Source organism: Siphateles boraxobius, unplaced genomic scaffold, assembly GCF_051911475.1.
Source record: "Siphateles boraxobius isolate OS27281-9 unplaced genomic scaffold, OSU_SipBor_1 7, whole genome shotgun sequence".
NCBI lineage: Eukaryota > Metazoa > Chordata > Actinopteri > Cypriniformes > Leuciscidae > Siphateles > Siphateles boraxobius.
In genome coordinates this window covers 1,209,264-1,233,629 of record NW_027509197.1, presented here as the reverse complement: position 1 = coordinate 1,233,629, position 24,366 = coordinate 1,209,264, and the positions used below count along the sequence as shown (strand labels likewise).

Here is a 24,366-nt window from a genome sequence, read left to right as displayed (position 1 = left end):
TGAAAAAACATCTGTATTTGTAGTCAGCATTTTTAAACTGGATGACCATGAACACAGTGTTTTATGCCAAATCAAGGGGGGAAAATTCAAAAGAAACTGCCGTTTTGTCAGTTCCACCAGAAGTAAAATGTCATTGCACACAGGTAAGAAAGCTGTTGCCATAGTGTTTCATTTTTACCATAATGCTGTTGAGAGCAGACAAAGTACAAAACACTTTTCAGTGCTAAAACCTACCCTTACAATAATAACCTTCTGTTGTTCCAAATGTCCGTGGGCGGACACATATACATGAATTTCTCGGTCCAGGTAAGACAGAAAAGAGTAAACAATGTTCATTTGCATATACTTCCGATATTGTAACAATACAATGCGGGCTGAAAATCGGCGAAGAGACAGTACACTTTAAAGTCGGCATGAAATGGAAGTTGCTATAGTCTTTTCTTCCCTATTTTGATATATCCCAGTGAAACGGCTTCTCGAACAAGAACAAATGTAAGGCAGGGCTTGATTTTGATTGTGTGCAATTGACTGGATGGTTATATAGTTGTGATCTGCTATTGGTGTGATCTCATGTGAGTGATGAGTGGTCATTTAAGATGGTCACAAGCCAAACCAATAGATAAATATATATAATATCCTTTTACCTGCTGGTAGAAAAAAAGTCTTCCCATCCTGGTTAAGATAGGCTTTTTCAGCTATGTACTATTGAGCTCATCTTTGTAGAATGACTTTTATATCAAGTTAATTTAAAGGTAATTCCTAAACTTTCACCCCAGTCTCCCTCCTTGAATCTCTCCGTTACGGATGCATTTACATGCCCAAGCATCATCTCCAGCGATGACCTCCAGTCTAACCAGCTCAGAATATTAATATCCACAGCAAAAGAAGAAAAGATCTATAAAAAAGAGGGTTGTATAAATTTTTGATACAGAGTTACATTGAAAAAACATAATATGCAGATGATTAAAAAGACTTCAGAGAGAGAGGAAAAGCCGTTCATTGATCCGAGTGAATCCTGTCAGACTTCAGCCACGGGCTTGTCAGAGAAACTCACGTCTTCCACCTCGATATACACTTTCCAAATTCTGCCATTTCCACTACGAATCAGCAGCGCATTCAACATTATTGCCACTAATAACCTGTTAGCGGGAGCAGAAGGTGACCTCTGGTCGCTGTCTGAGGAGTTTGGAGGAGATCGCGATTGGCTGAATGTTCAGAGACAAGTGCACCAGCTCTGGGTAAATTGAAATGACATGCTGTAGCAGACCTGTGTTTTTAAAGGTCTTGGTTTCTGTGTTTTCTTGGTTGACAGGTTGTAAAATATTTAGTTGTTTGGGTCATTAGCGTGGTTAAGGCCTTAATGTGTTGTGACGGTCTGCTAATGTTTGGCTCTGTGTGTCTTTGAAGTACGGCTGAGAGTGGAATGAACGTGGGGATTTTGGACATCTTTGGTTTCGAAAACTTCAAGAAGAACTCTTTTGAGCAGCTGTGTATCAACATCGCTAACGAACAGATCCAGTTCTACTTCAATCAACACATCTTTGCCCTGGAACAGGTAAGACTTTCTCTGTGCACAAACACCTTTAAGCAGGTGAATGTTAGTCAAGCTAATCCTAAACCCCCCAATATTTGTCCTTGAATACATCTGTATCAGTGTACATAGCAAAGAAAGAAAATGGAATGAAATATGTAAAATATGTGCCTCTAGAACCATTGTTTAGTCAATCAAGTAACCTGCCAATTTCTTATGACTTATGAATTAGACAAATCAGTCATTTCACATGTGGCCTAAAACGATTTTTATATTTTTAAAAACTGTACTTATAATATATATACTTACCGTACTTTAATATATAATATAATATAAATATAAATACTGTACCTTATATATATAATATAATATAAATATCACTTAAGTGCACTTAGATTATTCTTTTCTTAAAGTCCCCTGTGGTGAAAATCAAGCTGTTGATGTAGTTTTATGCTTTAAGACAAACCATGTGTAAATTTATAAGTCAACACCATTGCTGAGTATTTTCTCCCTCAAACTGTCTCAAAAACACGTTTTGAAATTGCTTGTGTTTCTGACGTCACAAACTACCTTGTAACCGATCAGATCAACGAGTGATCGTCAACGAGTGGATCTCTGAGCTGGAGTGAGTGAGTGGAGGCGGGGCTCATTTGCATATTCATAGAACCACATATACTAAATGAGGCAAGGGTGTAGAGTTACATTCAAGCTATTTTAAGGCATCGAAAAAAATAACTTTTAAATATGTCATTTTGGTGATCAAAGATGAGTTTTATGTGATACAATTATTGATTACAGGTGGACTTTAACACACTTATGTACACTTTTAAAAAGTGCATTTTGTAATGTCAAATTAAAAGTTTTACTTTCACGTAGGCTACATTTGAATATTTTTTTTTTATAATCTTTTGCCATGACTTAATGAAGTACACTTGATGAGTTGACCAACATAATAAAGCACATGCAAAGAACTTTATTATTTTAACTGTTAATGGAGTGTGTTATTCAATTTTACATTGATATTGAATGTATTTTCAATGAAATGCATCGTTGCAAATGTGTTATTACAAATTTAAATACATAAAATACAAATTTCAATAGAAATGGCATTCAAATATATTTTAGTTTACCATAAATGCTTGTCAGTACATTCAGCAGTACACTTTCAAAGACAATGGGTGTAATTATGAAATTACATTTTAAAGATGTTCTTAATAAACAAATAATGCATTCAATTGCATTTAGCATTACATTCAGTTCACACTAAAGTATATTCTTTTAAAGTATATTATTTCCGTAATAAGTATAGTGTACTTTTTCCCATACATTAAGGGCACAAATATTGTTTTACTTATTTTACACACAATCTATGATGATATATAATGAATTCTGCATGTACTATCCTTTATTCACGTATATTTTTTATTTCAGATTAAATTTGTATATTAAAATTGTATATGATTATTTCATGATTGGCCCTCCATTTTATGCACAAATATTAAAAACTTTAAAATTAGATTGTTAATATTTGTAGCAAATACACTGTTGATGAGATGATCTTTTAACATCTCTACACGATCTTGTTCATGTTATGGTACAGTATACATTACACGTTTTTTATGAAATAGTGTGTGTGTGTTTGTTCAGATCGAGTATCAGAGTGAGGGTGTAGATGCCAGTCTGGTGGAGTACGAGGACAACAGGCCCATTCTAGACATGTTTCTTCAGAAGCCCATGGGTTTACTGTCTCTGCTGGACGAGGAGAGCCGGTTCCCACAGGCCACTGACCAAACACTCGTTGGTAAGACTTTCTGCTTAGCGTTTCATCGTTACTGTAAATGCCGCATTTGTACTCGTTCATGTAAAGCTACTTATATGATGTTCAATATACATTCTTTTTAAATAATAATGCTATAGCAAGCCAGTATTAATTGAGAAGTTCTCATTGTGTTTAAATCATTTTTTTCATGTATGAGATGATATGTACGTGAGATGACTATAACTATTCCAGTTATATTGATTACTGTTTTGTACCATGTTGTGATGAATGCTGAAGATGTGTCAGTTTGATGAGATTCTCCACTCACCTTCAGTGTTTGTAATACAGATAAGTTTCAGGATAACCTGAGAAACAAGTACTTCTGGACACCCAAGCGTGTGGAGCTTTGCTTTGGGATCCAGCATTATGCGGGCAAGGTAAAGAGCTTGATTTCATAACATCTCACTTTCTTTTAGATGCTGTTTTACTAAAAGATTAAATATAATGCAGTTATAAGTTAAATCAAATTCATAGCTCTGTTAGGTTGATTGTAATAATTATTAAAGGGATAGTTCACCCAAAAATGAAAATTCTGTCAGTATTGACTCACCCTCATGTTGTTCAACGCCGTAAGACCTTCGTTCATCTTCGAAACACGGATTAAGATATTTTTGATGAAATCTGAGAGCTGGATCACTCCTCCATACTAGTCCATAGGCTTCTTGAGGGATTGAAACTTGCCGGCCTCGAAAAGTTATTAAAGACATCGTTAAAATAGTCCAAGTGACTACAGTGGCTCAATATTAAGTTTATCAAGCGACGAGAATAGTTTTTGTGCGCAAAAACAAACATAAATAACGACTTTATTTCAACTATTCATTTCCTTCTCTTTGGGCCTCTAGTCAGTTAACTTAGTGTGATTGCGTAAAGCTACGTCACACGTATGCTCACTATTGGCCGACGCTGGTCATGTGTGTGACAGATCATACGCTGATCATAAACAGATCATACGCTGTTAAACTAGTAACCTGACTCGAGGCCCAGAGAGAAGGAAATGAATAGTTGAAATAAAGTCGTTATTTTCGTTTTTTTTGCACAAAAAGTATTCTCATCGCTTGATAAACTTAATATTGAGCCACTGTAGTCACTTGGACTATTTTAACGATGTCTTTAATAACTTTTCGAGCCCGGCAAGTTCAATCCCTCAAGAAGCCTATGGACTAGTATGGAGGAGTGATCCAGCTCTCAGATCTCAGAAATATCTTAATTCGTGTTTCTAAGATGAACGAAGGTCTTACGGGGTTGGAACAACATGAGGGTGAGTCAATACTGACATAATTTTCATTTTTGGGTGAACTATCACTTTAATTCACCGCACAGTAGTTTTTAGATATAATATAAAATAATATAGATAATATAGGTGTCATGGGTTGCTGTAGCTGAATCCGCAAGAAGAGATGCGTAACAAAACAAACAATGAAACAATATTTAATAAACACAAAGAGCAAGAATTCAACACAATCCATACATTTTAACACAAGACAATGAACTTAGGAAGACTGAAGGCTTAAATACACAGAGGAAAGATCATCAACAGAACAGGGAACAGGTGTGGACTAATTAGATAGTTACCATGACAACCTATGAACACAGGCAAAACAGTGACAATGAAAACAAACTAGAAACTAAACAAGACGTCTCTTGTGTTCAACAAGGCTGCATTTATTTAGTCAAAAATACAGTAAAAATAGAAAAAAATTATAACATTATTACAATGTGATGGCAAAGCTGAATTTTCAGTATTATTACTCCAGTGTTCCATGTCACATGATCCTTCAGAAATCATTTCTGATATGCTGATTTCTTATTATGATCAATGTTGAAAATTATTAGGGAAATATAATATATTTTTTGAAAATGCTTTCATAAATACAAAGTTCAAAAGAACAGCTTTTATTTTAAATAGAAATATTTGTAACATTATACATGTCTTTACTGTTATTTTACATTGATTTAATGCATCATTGCAGAATAAAAGTATTAATTTCTTTAACAAATCTTTTCACATGTAAAGATGTGTAATGATTCTGTTTATTGAAAATATGTGTTTCTCTGTCAGGTCTTGTATAATGTCAGTGGTTTCCTGGAGAAGAACCGTGACACTCTTCCTGCAGACATCGTGGTGCTTTTGAGAACGTCAGACAACAAACTACTGCAGCAGCTGTTTTCCAGTCCTCTGACTAAAACAGGTACCAGAATCACTAAACATTCATCCTGTGAGCTGTTCATGTCATATCTGTGGTGTCCCTTCTCTCGCCTCTCTAGCCAATCAGACTCGATTGTCGGATCAAATACCCTGGTGCCAAAGAGAATCTAGGAGGTTAGAACAGAGCGTCATTTGATGGGAAAAATTAGTAATGGTGTTAAACTTATCTCAATTGCTAGAGATGCTTCACAGCCCATTCCAGAGGTCACCGGGTCATGTCAGGGCCAGTGGGTGATAGGTATTGACCTACATTAAAATTCCTGATGGTGGATTGTAAAATGTTAAGATTTGTTGGTGTGAATGTTTGTAGTAAAACATAAAGCAGTCTTTTGAAAGTGATGATGTTCACACTTCAGCCCAGACACCTGTTGTAATAAGATTGATTCTCTTTGTCATTTTATGCGTTTTGGTCGATCGGATCACAAGTAGACGAGGGAGACACGTTCCCGTTTACACCTGGTGTTGTAATCCATCTCTTTTGTCCACTTTCAAACACTTCTGTCCTGATTTCTTCGAGGAGAGTCTTTTCCTGGGATAAATGTATGTTTTTTTTTTCAGATCTTTCGATATAATGGACAAAATAAGCTCACTCAATTTACATAAGAAACACGTCTGGGAGATGACAGTGAAACATACGGAGATCATCAGCTTAAGTTTCTCTGATAGACACAAGACCAGCCAAACACTGTGAGTGTGTGTTAGAAATCAGGAATGGTGAGAGAACATTGTGTTTAGTATGTTTTTCATCTTCAAGCCAAACTTGGGTCTTCAGTCGACAAAGTTTAAATCCCGTCTGGCTAGAGCTCTTCTCATAATGTTACTCATTAGATCAGTAGACGGAGAGAAAACGGTGTTTTGTGGCTGTTTGAACACATTCGATCACATGAGTGTTTACACTACGAAAGCAATCCGGTCAAATGTGTTTCTACTACCTCTGGAAGTGGTTGAAGGTGGACAAGCTCAAAACATTTTAGACCCGTTTACTCCTGTATTTATCAGTGTCCACTTGTGATCCGATCGACCAAAACGCCTTTTTAATATCAGCTGTAAACAGTTCATTAAACACATTACTGAGGTCACATTACTTAGGATATGTCCACACTAGTCCATTTCCGTTTTAACATGGTGTGATACAATGAAAACGATCCTCGTCCATACTGGCGTTTCAGAAACGATCTCCATCCACACTACACGACCGAAAACGCATGTCACATGACCATGCACACTGGGCATGCGCGCTCCATGTAGGGCTTACACCGCTCGAAATGAGATCTGTCGCCGATAGTTCTAATAATAGCTTTCCTCCTGCGCACGTAGGCAGTTGCAGTGTTATAAAATGCAGTTTAACTGTACAATGGCTGCTAAAAAGGAGAACAAAGTCAGCAAAGCTTGCAGTTCCGTATCCATGTTATTGTTTACGAGGCTGGTCTGTTATTGTCTTGGTCTGGTAGCGTAATGGCCATATGATATTGTCTTGACGAATCAGGGAACGATATGCAATGATCCAGAAGACCCAATCAGGGAGTGAAAGTGGGCAGCCACGCCTTAATCTCTGTTTTGGTTCATCTACACTGAAACAGCGTTATCAAACGTCTGTTTTCGAGGGTCGAAAACGCCGGAGTAGTGTGGATGTCAGGCATAACCGTAGCAAAAGATATGCGTTTTAAAATGCAAACACACTAGTGTAAACAGGGCCTGAGAGAATGCAGTGACATATTTCCACAAATAGGGTACAAAATAGAAAACATATGTTCTTAAAAATGTATAAAGTTTTAATATGAAATGTATCAGTATAAAAGTATATAAAAATGCTAAGAATGGGTCACAGGGTTTCAAATAACAGGTTTGAAGATTTAGCCTAAATAAAGCTTGGGACCAAATGTTGATTTGTAGTTATTGATAAACTTATATTTCCCATAAATTCAATCAACTTCAAAATGCGTTTCTTTTATGTGAACACAGTACACACGGTATATTGCAGTCAGATTAAATTTTTTTTTATAAATTAAAATTTGTATTCAGCAAGGATGCATACATGACAGTAAAGATGACAGTAAATACATTTATAATATTACAAAAAAATATATTCATCAGAGAAAATAAATAAATAAACAAATACAAGTATTACAGTTTTTATTTGTACACACATTTTTTCTACATTGAATTTCCATTTGATAGATTGTCAATGATTAAATAAAATGATCCTGATTTAATAATTTAATGACATGAAAAGCATTGTAGTGCTTTTCTTGCTTCGTTAAAATATAATGTTCAATAGTACTTAATCAAATATATATATATATATATATATATATATATATATATATATATATATATATAATGGCATATATATATATATATATGCCATTATATATATATATATATATATATATAATATAATGGCACACCAATTTGTACCCTTTTTGTGAAAAGTGCTTCCCATATCGTGTGTTTGTGAGAATATTGAGTTTATGGAAATTCAGCACCATTTTCAAAATGTCTGGTCTGATGTAGAGCATGATTGCTTGAACGTAGCCTGTAAACGTTCAGACTCAAATAAGTCAGCTGAATTCATATCCTCTCGCCACTTTTTGTGTGTCTCTCTCTTTCTCTGTTTCTCTCTCTCTCTCTCTTTATAAATACAAATCTCTCCCCCCATTATCTCTGGAGTGGCTGATCTCCAGGCAGAAGAATAGTGGGATAGACTTGAAGGATAGAGCTGTGGATGGATGTGTTTTCATTTCCTCTAAGCTGTCCGCTAGGCTCCCGCTGGTTCTCTGCTATCTACTGGAGTTTGGGATATTCCAGCGATAAGATTTTCAAATACCCCGAGGAAGAAAAGCAGCTATTTAGCCCAGTAAACTGCTTTTCCTCTGCTATCGTTCTGCCAGGCAGGTGCTTAATAAAGCCAAGAGTTGCTAGACGGTCACTAGACTTAGTGAGGTGTGAATAGGAGCATGCTGGGTAATTATAAGATGTGTACTTTCATACATCTCTGCAGTTAAGCCATTAGTAGCTGGCCGCTGCCTACGGCTACCTGTTAATGAGTGTTTATAGTGGAAACCCGGTGAAAAACTCAGGGATTTGAAAGACTGGAGTGTTTTTAAATGAATGTGTTGAGCTTACGATAAAGTGTTGGTTAATTCGCTAAACGGATAGGATAATTTCATTGGTCAATTTTGAGGTTTGTCTAGAGAGAGAGATAAGTTAATGGTTGCTTCCCATTTCACATCCCAGATCATAGATTTTTGAAATAATATGAAAAAAGTATATGGACGATTTACTGTTTCAGTGATTTTTTTAAAGTTATGTTCATGCTTCCTGATGTTGAAAGTAAAAAAAAAAAAAAATTATATTGAGCAATAATGAGCATGATATTTAACATTTCCTAAATGTAAACCCACATAAAAAAGTAAGATTGCGATCAGTAAGAAAGAAATTTTAAAGAAATGAATACTTTTATTCAGCAAGAATGCATTAAATTGATCACAGGTGTCAGTAAAGACGTTTATAATGTTACAAAATATTTCTATTTTAAATAAATGCTGTTCTTTTGAACTTTAATGTATCACTGTTTTTACACGAAAATATTAAGCAGTCCAACTGTTTTCAACTGTGACAAAAATAAGAAATATTTCTTGAGCTGCAAATTAATTAGCATATTACAGGGGTATCTGTTATTTTTAGTGAGCAGAGACTTAAATAATAATAAAAAAAATCCTTCCAAACCCAATAACATTTAAATCGTGAATGGTAGTGTACACTACCTTTTAATATAAATTTGATGTATAAATATAAGAACAATTAATTCACATGAGTAGATACCCAGAAACAGGGCCGGCCCGAGGCATAAGCGAACTAAGCGGCTGCCCCAATCGAGTTTAATTTTTTGTTTTTTTTAGATGACTTAAACAAGTGACATAAATGAATGAATGAATATGAATGAATGAATAAATCACTAATTCAAGACAAGAAAATTCTGATTTCATGATCAATATACCTGCCAACAACTGCTGCTGTGTCTGCCAGCGTTTAAGTCATGCGCATAATCTAGACACCTCGCGAGTGCTTAGACAATTCGTGCGCAACTGCGCATAGTCACGGTATCGATTTAAGTTGGAGAAAATAGCCGCAGGGGAACTTAACCTTCTAGGTGTAAGGGTAGCAGTTTGAATAAATAATAAACATAGCAGTTTGAACTCTTCTCCACTTTATTATACCACACATCAGATCACTAACTCCAAAAACCCGCGACACTCCAGTACCAAGTGCGAACGACCCATTCCTATCTACAGCAAGCCCCGAGGGGAAAAATAGATTGCATACACACATACAACGAGCGCCAGTACATCATTACCGGTATTATAGTAACATACTTTGGTGGATTCTGTCATGTACAATGCAACAAAGTCTGTTACAATAATAATAATAAAAAAGATTATGAGGACAGTTACACTGTATTGAGACAGTTGAGAAATAATAATGATATTTTTACAGTTTTCAACAATAATTGTCATTGTTGAACCCTTGCTCTTATTATGTTTCTGATTTCTCAGTTTTGTCATTATTTTTTGCAAATAATTTATCTTATATGTTTTGAGACAGTTTGTTTTAAGAAGTTTCAAAGAGTTAGTAAAAGAGTAAAGTAAAAGTTAAACTTTTTTATTTAAGTAGGCATCTATTTTTTATTAAGTGTTTATTTTGTATTAATACATAACCTCACTGTATTCATTTCTAATATATCATTATTGCGTGACATTTGTGTCAATAATTGTCAAGCACAGGTGACTTCGCGTAGTGGGAGAGGGCCCCCAAATCAAATTCTGCTTAGGGCCCCCAAAAGGCTCGGGGCGGCTCTGCCCAGAAATACACTGATCTGAAGAACCTGTAATGAAACTTCTAGAACTTTTGTAATCCTCAACAAACTCAAGAACCCTGTAATATTCTTACATTCTGCTAAGAACCAATCATATGCATAGACAGAGTATCCTGTGTTCTTATTGGCCATGTCACATGTCAGTAAAATGATGCAATATAGCTTTGAACAGTCCAGTATGCATCTTGCGATAAAAGAGTTAGCACTCATGTTTGCATGTATGATCTGAGTTAATAAATCCTCATGATAAAATGACTTCGGCGTGCACCTAGAGTTTCCTTGAATACCTCATCATATTAAAAGCAAAAGCATTACATGGTGTCAGAGTAAACGGATCGAACAAGGATGGATATCGCTGGAGTTCCAATGCCCACGATAAACTGGGAAGCAACTAACCTGCCTGATGCATGGCGCAAGTTTCAACAGCACGCGGAGCTGATGTTCAGCGGACCATTGAAGACAAAGGGTGAGGATGAGAAATGTAGTTATTTTCTCCTGTGGAACGGAGAGAAGGGCCGTGATATTTTTAATACATGGTCACTGTCTGCAGATGACGCAAAGATTTTAAAGTCATATTACGACCGCTTCGCGGCATACGTCGAGCCCAAAGCGAATGTGATATTCGCACGTTATAAATTCCATGAAAAACTGCAGGGAAACCAAGAGCCCTTTGAACAGTTTGTGACAGACCTGCGTTTGCTTGTCAAGGACTGTAATTATGCAAACAGTGACGAAATGATCCGCGATCGCATTGTGTTCGGGATACATTCACCGAAAGTGAGAGAGAAACTTTTGAATGTGGGCTCCGAGTTAACGCTCGAAACAGCGATAGATGTCGCTAGATCTCATGAGTTGGCGCAAGCACAGCTAAAAACGATTTCAAACAGCATGAGTGCTTCACGTGAACATGAAGTGCACGCAATCTCCCGCCATACATCAAAAGGCGCAGTTCCAAAGCAACGCAACGCTAAATACAAAAAAAATACAGCGAAAATTGGCAACCAAGAAATGCTATCCCAGTGCACCACAAAGGATGCGGCTACTGTGGAAACAAACCTCACACAGATAGATCTCACTGCCCTGCAAAAGGAAAAGTGTGCAAAATATGTGGTAAATTAAACCATTTTGCAAAAGTCTGTCGATCCAGCTTTGAGAAAACTGTCCATGTAATAAGCGAAGAAAACTCAGACCAAGTTGATGAGTATGATGAGCTGTTTATTGACTCAGTGACACAGGGCAGACAGGGTTCAGACACAGAGCAAGCTTTTGTGTATATCAAAGTAGGTCCAAGACAACTTGAAGTTAAGTTCAAGCTAGACACTGGATCATCTGCCAACGTCATTTCCCTGTACGAGTATGACAAGCTCAACACTCAGTGCACTCTGCAGCCGACATCTCGCCCCTTGTTTGGCTATGGTGGTGAACGCCTGGCGGTAAAAGGCAAATGTGACCTGAAATTCAAGCACAAGGACATTGAGATGACTATGACTTTTTATGTAGTCGACACAAATGCACCCCCTGTCATAGGTCTAAAAGGATGCATTGACTTTGGACTCATCAAATTAGTACTATCAGTTACAGAAACACAGATGGAAGTGCCAATATTGAAGGAGTTTGCAGATGTTTTCAAGGGAATTGGACTATTTCCTGGTGAGTGTACCATACACTTAGATCCGCATGCAACCCCAGTAGTCCACCCACCCAGACGTGTTCCTCTCGCACTACGCAGCCGTCTTAAAGAGGAGATTGAGAGCATGGAAAGACAGAATGTCATCGTTAAAGTCACAGAGCCTACCGAATGGGTTAACTCTATGGTTGTGGCTGAAAAACCACGCACAGGTCAGCTAAGGGTTTGTCTGGACCCAAGGGACCTTAACAAGGCCATTAAGCGACCTCACTACCCATTACCCACCCTCGAAGACATAACGTCCAGGCTAGCTGGTGCCCGATATTTCAGTGTTCTAGCTGCTAGATCAGGCTATTGGGCTATTAAGCTCACTGAGGAATCTTCAAGGATGACCACTTTCAACACACCTTTTGGGCGTTACCGTTTCCGACGTCTTCCCTTCGGACTGATCTCAGCCCAAGATGAGTTCCAGCGAAAAATTTATGAAACATATGAAGGTTTGAATGGGGTCATGGCCATTGTTGACGATATCCTCATCTATGGTAAGACCAAAGCTGAACATGATGAACATCTCCATGGTATGCTGCAGCGCTCCAGAGAGAGAGGAGTCAGGCTCAATCCAGACAAGAGTATCATCTGTGCTACAGAGGTGAGCTATTTTGGACATCTCCTCACTGCTGAGGGAGTAAAGCCCGACCCTGCCAAAGTTGCTGCTGTGAGAGACGTGGAGCCACCTAAAGACAAAGGAGAACTCGAGACAGTGCTAGGTATGATCAATTACCTCTCCAAATTTGCACCTGGCCTTTCTGAAATCAACGCACCGCTGCGACAGCTCCTAAAGGAGTCAAGTGAATTTGTTTGGGATGCCCAGCATGACAAAGCCTTCGAGAAGATAAAAGAGCTCCTCACATGTGCAACAGGCCCAGTTTTGGCCTATTTTGATCCTCTAAAGGAGATCAGGTTACAAGTCGATGCTTCAAAGTATGGGCTCGGGGCAGTTCTGCTGCAGGATGGAAGACCTGTCGCGTACGCATCAAAGTCACTCTCTGAATGCAAAATCAATTACGCTCAAATTGAGAAAGAGCTTTTTGCCATACTATTCGGCTGTAAGCGCTTCCATCAATACATTTATGGCCGTCAAATCATTGTTGAGAGTGACCACAAACCGCTTGAGTCAATAATGCGGAAACCCCTGGCATCAGTTCCCCCAAGGCTACAGAGGATGATCCTTCAGCTCCAAAAGTACAACTTCACCATTGTGCATCGACCTGGCAAGGATATCCCTGTCGCAGACACATTGTCCAGAAAGTCGCTGTCTGACCAGGATACAAGCCTTAGTGAGGGTATGGATATTCAAGTGCACACAGTGTACAGCAGTCTTCCTGTCAGTGACTCAAAATTGGAGGAAATCAGAACTCAAACTGATAAGGACCCACAGTTCCAGACACTGAAAGGAGTGATACAAAGAGGATGGCCTGATGAAAAGAGAAAGTGTCCTGTGAGTGTGTCAGAATTCTGGAACCACCGGGATGAGCTTTCATACCTGCATGGAATAATCTTCAAAGGTGAAAAAATTGACGTTCCCACAAGTCTTCGTTCAGACATGCTGTCACGTGTACATGCCAGTCACTTAGGCATCGAGAAAACCAAGCAGAGAGCCCGTGACATCATGTTCTGGCCTGGGATGGGGAAAGAAATAGAGAACATAGTTAGGAAATGCTCAATCTGCCTCACATTTCGCCCCTCCAACACCAAAGAACCTATGATCAGTCACAAAATTCCAGATAGGCCATGGCAAGTAGTGGCTACGGATTTGTTCACCTGGAGCAATGAGGATTATCTTGTGACAGTAGACTGCTACAGCAGATATTTTGAGCTGGACAAGCTCAGCAGCACAACCTCAACTGCTGTGATAGACAAACTAAAAGCTGCTTTTGCACGACATGGCATTCCAGAGGCTGTCATCTCAGACAACGGCCCCCAGTACTGCTCGGGTGAGTTTGCAATGTTTGCAAGAACATGGGAATTTAAGCATACCACCACAAGTCCATACTATCCGCAAAGTAATGGACTAGCAGAGAAGTCTGTGCAAACTGCAAAGATGTTGCTGGAGAAGGCCAAGGCTGACAAAAGTGATCCACACCTCAGTCTCCTGGAGTATCGCAACAGCCCTGTTGATGGTTTCAAGTCTCCAGCTCAGCTGTTGATGAGTCGCCGTCTGCGGTCAACCCTACCAAACACCAATCAGCAGCTCTTGCCAAAAATTGTCAGCAGGAAGGATGTCAGAGCAAAAAGGTTGCATAAACAACAGAATCAAAAAAGCTATTATGACAGATCGGCTAGACCCTTATCTCAGCTCAAGGAAGGACAGGCAGTTAGAGTACGGGAGCAAGGATACTGGAAACCAGCCGTTATTGTCAGAACAGCCGACACTGAGAGATCATTCCACGTGCGTACTCCTGATGGATGGGAATATCGACGAAACAGACGCCACCTCCTGGACACGAAGGAACCCCAGGACTGTTCGGACATATCCTCAGGGCATGATGGTGCGGAGCTGTGTGAAACACCCATTAACAGTGCACCACACAATGGTATTATACACACACCTGACCATACTGGTGATCTGCCCATTCCTTACAGAACCAGATATGGACGCCAGATAAAGCCCAGAGTCATTCTGGATCTGTAATTGTAAAAGGGTGTAGGCGGATCGCTGCCCTTAAGAAAAAAAAAATTGTTCAAACAGTTGTGTTTTCGATATGTGACAATACATTAATATGTGAACACATAGAGTATGCTAATTCTTCAGTAGAATAATCTATTGGTGCTTTAGTTCGTGCATGTGACTTTTTGAAAGCTGAATGTTCTTTTTAGTTAATGTGATATGCAATACTTTTCCTTATATCGTTTTATTTCAAAAGAAGGGGGATGTAGTATTCTTACATTCTGCTAAGAACCAATCATATGCATAGACAGAGTATCCTGTGTTCTTATTGGCCATGTCACATGTCAGTAAAATGATGCAATATAGCTTTGAACAGTCCAGTATGCATCTTGCGATAAAAGAGTTAGCACTCATGTTTGCATGTATGATCTGAGTTAATAAATCCTCATGATAAAATGACTTCGGCGTGCACCTAGAGTTTCCTTGAATACCTCATCATATTAAAAGCAAAAGCATTACAAACCCTATGCAGAAAAAAGTTGTTGTTTTTTTCCTATAAGAAATGTGTTTTTGATTAATCTAATATGCTACAAAGAATGACTGAACCTTTATTTGTTTTAATTTTGCAGCCATAATCTTTCTTATACTTAAATAACCTAATCATTTGAATCTGCTGGGTAAAATACCTGGAGGGTTTAATTTGCATATATTTTGATTGTTCTCTATATGTGCTGTTATCTCTAAACTTCTGGCAGACCCTGATTGGATCTGTCCTTGGTGAAGTACACGTGCCTCATGAGTGCAGAGTGAGCTGGGACCGCTAGGGGGCAGGCTTGATGATTCAAACACGTCACTGTCACAGATCGTGTCTGTGCTGGTTATACACGCTGTTTTGATGTCAGTGATGTTTTTAGCATATGTACATGCTGTAAAATCTTAGCGTGATCATAAGACCTGTGCTGAATAAATGATATTTTTGAAAATGCTGTAGAGGTCCGTTATAAAATTAGAATCATGTTTTTATGGCGATTTACAGATGGATAACCATATTTCTATGCTTTTTTTTTTTAAATATAATTTTACATGGTACGATTGCAAACCCTTAACATTTTTATTTACATACTAATGGTATTGATGCATCACTTTAGTTTTAACTTAAAGTTTGATTAAAAAAATAGTTTATATTAATGATTAAAAGTCAATTTAAGTGTTCTTAAACACTTTCATGACTATTCATGGCTACACGTCTTAAAGTTTTAAAAAGTGCACTTTGTAATAATATCAGATTAAAAATTTTATTCATTACAGTTTTAATAATCTTTGTTGTGCTTTAAAAAAAGTACACTTATATAGGCTACTTGAACATACTAACGCACATGTAAAGCAGCCTACTTGATTATAATGTTAACTGTAGTTTGATATTTTATAATGCATTCAATATATTTTATATGTACTAAATTGCAACTTCATCATTACAAATGTGTAATTACAAATATTTAAATACATGACATACAAGTTTTAAATGTCATATCTTCATTCTGCCCCTCTGTCTGAAATGATCAGTTTTTAAGGGGCGGCTCCTTTAAGGCTTGTCAGTAAATGCCCACTGTTATGATTGGCTAATGTCACTGCATAGAAAACGGTATCAACGGCCACTCGCTATTGCACGTTTAAAACCACAAAAACATCAAAATCTATTGTTAAAGACAGTCATAACACCGTTTTAGAATTGTAAGTGTTAAACATTGCTTACCCAGTAGTTAAAAAATGACCCAAGGTCAAACATAGTGTGAAAAGCCTACAAGTTACCCTGAAGAGTACAGGCTATTCTAGTTTACTCAGATCCTTAGGACAATTAACGTTTCAGAGAGATCTGTAACTCTGAGATTGAGTGCCATGAACTCCTCAGTGCTGTTCTAATAAGATTCAGCATTGAAATAAGTTCCACAGAGGTTATAGTGTATGTCTCTTCAAACCTCTGGAGCTGCAGAATAAACCCTGAAGGCCTTAGAAGGCCGCACTCTCGAGGTCTGGTTAGGGTCTGGGGTCAGCCTACAGATCTGCTGCTGTTTTCTTAGAGGAAATGGGTTATATTTGCATGAACAAATTCCCCTAAAGCCAGAGCTCTTGTGTGGATTTGTAGATTCGGGATGTTTGGCTTGGCCCTTTTCTAGAAAACTCCACGGGGCTTTTACTGCAGGCCTGTGGCCACACTGCATGTGTGTGCTCCTCTGTGCACTGGATTTGCATAGGACATCTGTGTGTTAGAAGAGAACCGTATGGTGTTCTGGTTACTGTCAGCTAGAGACGGCCGCTCTCGTGGTCACTGGAGAGGAACTGCTGGTGTTTTTGCTGTATAGGAAATTGCAGAGTGCAGAATGTATTGTTGAGCAGTTTGTACATATGGAGCGAATGAGTCGAGTCAGACTGGCTTATTGACAGTATCTACAGTTCAACTCTGTGAAGTCTGAATGTGATTAGATTTGTGCAGTTGTATTTGAAAGGTCCTTTACATTTCTTTATGTTAGATTAGTTCCAGTGAAACATACAGGATGTTTTTTTCAGGTTCTCATTGAGCCTTAGTACCATTATAGGGATAGTTCATTATAGAAGATTTGGTCAGTTACCCGGATGCGTGGCCATATTGGAGAGACTCGATGTAAACAACAGCATGGAAAAAAAATGGAAGCTGCAAAATCATAGAGAAGAATTTTGACAAACTAAAGTTAATATGTGGTAAAGATGCGAACAAGCTTCTCTAGCCTTTACCGCTATTCTTCCTTCTGTTTCTTATCCCGACATAGGCTACTGTTATGCTGGTAAAAAATAACAACTACTTTCACTTTCAATGCATCGACTCACTCGTTTATTTTCGGAACTCACACAACAACAGCGCACACCTACGGTGGCCTCACAGTGTCAGAATGTGCAAAGTAAAACAGGCATCCTGAATAAGAGAACTATAACTGTATATATGTTTACTGTATGTATTAAATGAACACAACATGAGTTGTTCCCCCCCCCTCCGAATGTTCAAACGTGAAAGGTAGCAACAAAGTCTTCGAAGCGCCCAGAGCGCGTACGAACCCTGACAGGCCGGGGCTCAGGAACAAGGGAAGCCGGCAGCGGGGCTGAAGCAGGAGCGGTGCCCTGAGCGGCCGGAACAGCTTGGGCGGGAGGTGCCGCCATGGGATCCGACACATGAGGGGCCGGCTCAGTTGCTGGGTTGCTTTGCTCCACCCCTGCCAGGTGAGGGTGGTGAAAAGGAGAGGGCACTCTGCGCAGGCAGCTAGCGTGCCAGCGGGAACCATCAGTCAGCTTAAATGAAGCTGGGCCGAGCTGCCGACTGACCTGGTGCGGAGCTGACCAGAATGATGACAGCTTGTTAGCTCTGTGGGGCCGGCGGGCTCTGACCCAGTCTGACACTCTGATAGCAGGCCACTTAGCCTTGTTCTTCTCATCAAACCTCCGCTTCATGGAACTCTGTTGTCTCTTGACGTGAGCCTTTACTGCTGCTGGGCATGGCCGTGGGCCCGCGGCCATTGGTGGACGGAGTCTTGACAGGGGAAGCACAAGCTCCCTTTTCAGCATGAGTGCGGCAGGGCAGACCCCTGTTGTAGAGTGGGCACTTGCTATGTAGTGGAGAAAGGTCTGTGACAGTGCGGCCGTCAGGGAGTATCCCTCAGACATGTGAGCACGCAGTCCATTTTTCAGGGATTGGTTGAATCGTTCCACCCCTCCATTGGCTTGGGGGTGAAAGACAGAGGTTCGGATATGGGTGACACCCTTGTTGGCGAGGAAGGTGGTGAACTCCAAGGACAGGAACTGAGGACCATTGTCCGTGGTAATTGCACGAGGCAAGCCCCAGTGCGAAAACAGCTGGTCGAGAAAGTTGACCACAGCAGCAGAGGTAACCGTACCCATGGGAGCCACCTCAGGCCACTTGGAGTGCAGGTCGTAGACCACCACGAGGAACCTCTGATGCTGAGGCACATTGTACAGCTCACCATAGATATCAAGCTGTAAGTGGTCCCATGGTGCAGACGTCCAGTCTACTGGCTATAGTGGAGTTGAAGCGGGTGGCCCAGTCTTCCCACTGGTGAGGCATGCTGCACAGGAGCGAATAAGTCCCTCCAGGTCACGGTCCATGGCGGGCCACCACACAACGTCACGGCACCGTTGTTTGGCTTTGACGATGCCGAGGTGTCCCTGATGTGCCATTTGCAAGACACACCCTCTGAGGGCCACTGGGATGACAGCACAGAGGCCACGAGCGATGCAGGCCTCACCCCAGCATGACAGTTCATGCTTCACTCCATAGTATGGCTCCAGTTCTGGCGGCACGCGGGCAGGCCAACCATGTCTGATATAGTCACGAAGCATGCTGAAAACTGGCTCGGCCGCTGAGGCGGACTCCTGGTCGCGGAGGGAGACCGTGTCCTTTAGTGGTGAGTTGACCAGGTGAACTACCTCCTCCTCATCCTCTGGAGAGACAGCAGAGCACTGGATGGCGGCAGGGCGGGACAGAAAATCTGCTACAACATTAGTCTTGCCAGGCGTGAATTGTAACTGAAAGTCATATTGCTGCAGGCGGTCTGACCATCTTTAGAGGCGAAGGGGCCTGTGTCCTCCGCCGAAGTGGACATCAGGGCTGTCAGGGCCTGGTGGTCCGTCTGTAGGGTAAAAGACCGTCCATACAGGTACAAAAGCCACCTCTCACACGCCCAAATGCAGGCGAGGGCCTCCCACCCACCGAGTATTTCTGCTCGGTGGGGCTGAACGCCCTGGAGGCGAAGGCTATGGGCCTCTCCGCGCCGTCATGGAGCTGTGACAGAACAGCGCCCAGAGCCACAGCAGACGCATCATAGGTCACGAATGTGGGGCAGTCCAGCTGGAAGTGTGCCAGGATCAGAGACGTGGTGAGGTGGCGCTTCAGTTCGACAAATCCTGCCTGGCAATCAGAAGTCCAGGTTCAGGGAGTATCCTGCCTGAGCAGCATCCTCAGCGGGGCCGTGACAGAGGAGTACTGTGGCAGGAAACGCATGTAGTAGGCTGTCATCCCCAAGAACGAAGCCAGCTGCGAGGCTGTCGTGGGGTTGGGGACTGAGCTGATGGCTGCCACATTCGACTGGAGAGGGGAGATACCATCTGCCGACACACGGAACCCGACAAAATCAATGGCCTTTTCGGAGAACTTTCGGAAACACTTCTCAGTGTTTAAGGTGACGTGGTGGCGGCTGAGGGAGTCAAATACCTGTTCCAATTGGCTGTTGTGCGTGTCAACATCTGGCCCGTGTACCACAATGACATCCAAATAGGCCACGGTACCGGGGCAGCTGGCGAGGATTGTGGAAATAATCTTCTGGAAACAGCTTGGCGCCGAACTGAGACCAAAAGGCATCCTCGTATAGCGGTATAGGCCAGTATGGGCAATAAAAGCCGTCAGGTTCCGACTCTCCGGGTGCAGAGGAAGTTGTAAATAGCCCTGACGTAAGTCCAACTTAGAGAAGACCGGCACCATTTAGTAAAGTGGTTAGGTTTCTGACAACGTCTGCATGTTTGGCCCCTAGCAGGGCCGTCCTGAGACCTTGTGGCATGACGGGTGGAGCCACAATTTCCACAGCGTCTCTGCTGGCGTGTTTGCTGGGGCCACGCGACCTGTATAGCAGCAGGGTCAGTCAGGTTGTCTGAGCTTGATAGCTGTTGCACTGGCTGTTCATTAACTGCCGTATGAGACTTGTTTTCCGCTATTTTAGCAGCACATTGAGTTGCCGTCTCGACTTGTAAGTAAGGCTGAGCAATTTTATCGATTCTGCGATATAAATCGATATTTTCCCCCCCAAGAAAGTATCGATTTTTAAGCCGCAAGTATTGATACATAAGTCCCATTCAAATCCCCCGAGTTTACCCCCGTTCGCTTTAAAGCTCGGATGTTATCGGTTCTGCTGTCGGTAGGCTACTGGGGAAATAAAGAAAATACACGTACTATTTATTATTGCTATAAAGACGTAATCTTGAACATGATTATCTCACCAGCCAGTTCTATATATAATAATTTTAAACCATTTGTCTGTGACTGTGATGCAATTTTGCTATTCGCAGTACAGCAGAGAGAGAGCGATCTCTCACGCGGAGCCACAGCGCGCACAACATCACAGCCCTTAATGAGTGACAGAAATAAACATTAAAACGTGGTTACACTTTAGATCTGAGATATTATTCTAATTTTATTTTAGATTTCGCCTTTTAGAGATTATAAAAAGAAGATATTTGAGATGAAACCATTACAAACTAGAGTAGATGCAAGCAACTTCCTCCCTTTCACAGCGATGCGCTGTCATTTCTTTCTAAAACCCGAACGTACCGTCAGAATCAGCATGATCGGTGATTGTTGTAAAATGCAGTATCTACTGTTGCTTAATCATTAAAATAGCTATTATAAGCACAAAAATCTGCGCAAGAGCTGTTCACAAGGCGACGCGCACTCCGAAATGGACTGCAAGGAGACAAGAAAAGCCCTACTCATCTAAACTATCAAATATACATATATAAAAATGACCAGCTCTTCACTTAAACACAGTTTATTCACTTAAACACAGTTTATGTCTTAAATGGACATAAATAATTGGGAGAAAATTATGGTGCATCAGTCACCTATTAGATCTGCACTCGTCTTAAAGGGGCAGCAGTCTAATAAACCTGCTGACGATTGAGCCATTAATGCTCATCAAACTACAAAAGGCACTCACAGCTCTTGAATGAATAACTTAACTTGTCCAGTCAGAGACATATATTGTGTAATTGATGTTTTTAGTTTTCAGTTCAATTAATTCAATCCAAGTAAATGGAACAGGAACACTCACAAGATGTCACCAAAATCACTCTGTCCCCTTTAAATCTTTCAGAAAATGATGTAAGTGTATCGAATTATATCGAATCGTATCGAATCGTATCATTGGCTGAATATCGTGATATATATCGTATCGTGAGCTGAATATCGTGTATCGTATCGTATCGTGAGATTAGTGTATCGCTACAGCCCTACTTGTAAGGCGAGTGTCAATGCATCCTCAAGTGAAAGTGTTGCATCTTTGAGTAACAACTCCTCCTGGACTCTGGGATTAGACGTTTTTTCAATTAGCTGGTCTCGAATAAGTTCATCCCTCTTGACCCCGAAATTACAGCGCTGTGCTAAGGCTTTTAAATCTGCCACAAACTGCCTAGCAGACTCAACAGGGCGCTGACATCTTTGTCTGAACTCCAGCCGCTGAAAGAGGATGTTCTGTGATTTCACAAAATGTCCAGTCAAAGCTGTAATTACAGCATCGTAAGTGTCCAGAGTACCATCGAGGGTGTTGAAAATCCTGTTCCCCTCCGCTCCCAGCAAGTGCAGTAGGATAGCGCGCTTCCTCACGCTACTGGCATTATCCAATCCAATGGCTAAAATGTACAGTTCAAAAGACGTTCTCCACTGATTCCAAGGAACGACAGGTTCGCCAGGGAGGGGCAAAAAGTAGTCCGGAGGTGGCAGAGAAAAAATCCTCGTCGCCAATGTTATGCTGGTAAAAAATAACAACTACTTTCACTTCCAATGCATCAACTCACTCGTTTATTTCCGGAACTCACACAACAACAGCGCACACCTATGGTGGCCTCACAGTGTCAGAATATGCAACGCAAAACAGGCATCCTGAATAAGAGAACTATAACTGTATATATGTTTACTGTATGTATTACGTGAACACAACAGCTACGTTCAGATTGTCAGGCCAAAAAAGCACATGAAATCCATTTCAAGCTACATCCATATGTGGTTTGAAATCCTATTTAAATCACATATCAGGAAATCCGCTTCAGTCTGAACGCTCTGATCGGATTTCCCGTGGTATGTGACTTTTTCACGCCACGTTAAATGTAAACGTCTGACGCTGTTATAGGGAACATGCTGAAATTCGCTGCCGAAACTTGGCTGTGATGTTGCAAATTGCCGGACAAGCAGAAAATTATTACAACAAAAACCTTCTTTCATCCGTTTTTTGCACCCTTCTCTTTAACTTTTGGCAGTCTATAGAACTCAATGTTTTTTCCCGGTGTGACCGATTAGTACAGACCAAAACACGACCATTTTGCAGCAACAATAATAAGCCAAATATGCAAGTCCGTTGAGTTCAGTGGCATTGTTTACGTTCAGTGCCTCCAAAATGGCCGACTTCCGGATTGATGACATGTAGTGAAAACCCTCTATAATAAAACCCACACAGTCATAATTGTATTAGCCTCATGTAATTCCAAACCTGTATGACTTTGTTTCTTCCATGGGGAAGAAATCGTAACAGATGGTTAACAGAATGTTACTGTCACGTATTAAATGTTGTGTTGCCATCCAAAAGTCATCCAATCTTGTACTCTGATTTTTCATTCACATTTCCCTTGTTTATATCCTGTGTGTGTTGGTTACCTTGGTTTCCAAGTATGTTCTCATCTTGTTCCCTTTGTTACTTATTTTGTTCATCTGTGTCTTATTTACTTCCTCGTTTACTCATTGTATTTATAGTTCTGTGTTTCAGTTCAGTCTTTGTTGGTTGTTGTCTTTGTACTTTCATGCAAAGCTGTTATTTGTATTATTGTTATGTTAGTCTTTCTGGATTATCATATTGTTTTGAAATGAACAATATCTTATTGTTTTAAAAGTAAGCAGCAATTAGTAGTGATGGATGCTCTTTAAAACTTTGAATAAATTGAACCATTTACAAAATGATTCACTGAATTTAAGTCCTTGAAACAACACATTGGCTGCAACGGTGGGTCAAAATGATGTGAATGCAGTGGAAAAACATGTAAAATGACATCATTCAAAAAAAAAAACATTTGAAAAAAATTCAAATGTTTTCATGAAAGCATAATGTGTTAAATGTAATCTACAAATTATTAAAGGTGTATTAATTAGGAAATTTATCAGGAAAGTACATGAGGTAAAACACAGGATTTGCTCTATGTTTGAGTCGAGATTCTCTTTATCTGTGCTAATGCAACAGATAATTCTGATGAAATGTAAAAAAATGTATTTCTCAAATTTGTGGAAATACTTCCTTCAGCTGTAATCAACCACGTCACACAACAACCAATGTTTAGACTGATAAATTTGCATGTTCCAAATGCCCAGATTCTCCTCAAGTTTTTTTCTAGATCATGTCTTAAAGTCCCCCTGTAGTCAATAATGTAATCCCTTAAAACTCATCTTTGATCAACAAAATGACATATTTAAATGGGTTTTCCTTAAATTTTTTTCCATGCCCTAAAAATGGTTTGAATGTAACTCTGCACCCTTGCCTCATTTAGTATACGGGGTTCTATGAATATACAAATGAGCCCCGCCTCCACTCACTCACTCCAGCTCAGAGATCCACTCGTTGACGATCACTCGTTGATCTGATTGAAACAACATTAAAGGCTTGATTTTCATCACAGGGGGACTTTAAGGTCGATAAAGTTTTCCCCTAGGTGAAAAACGAAGGGAAAAAAAAAACATTTCCGTTAGTATATCCGGGCCTTTATTTTCTGCACTTACTTTGCTGTATTCATTGTAGCATATATGATATTCGATCAGACATCCTTTTCAGTGTTGTACTCTCACAAGTA

At 40.2% G+C, this 24,366-nt stretch overlaps 1 protein-coding gene across 5 annotated transcripts in view; it reads left to right on the top strand.

Moving 5' to 3' along the window:
- myo3b (myosin IIIB) overlaps nt 1-24,366 on the top strand; it is a 198,974-nt gene that overhangs the window by 77,318 nt on the left and 97,290 nt on the right. For all 5 annotated transcript variants that reach the window (XM_077217020.1, XM_077217025.1, XM_077217021.1 and 2 more), the window contains 4 exons: nt 1,408-1,555; nt 3,179-3,332; nt 3,639-3,727; nt 5,410-5,539. In XM_077217020.1, coding sequence (XP_077073135.1) covers nt 1,408-1,555; nt 3,179-3,332; nt 3,639-3,727; nt 5,410-5,539 — 521 coding nt within the window. The remainder of the gene's footprint in view (nt 1-1,407; nt 1,556-3,178; nt 3,333-3,638; nt 3,728-5,409; nt 5,540-24,366) is intronic.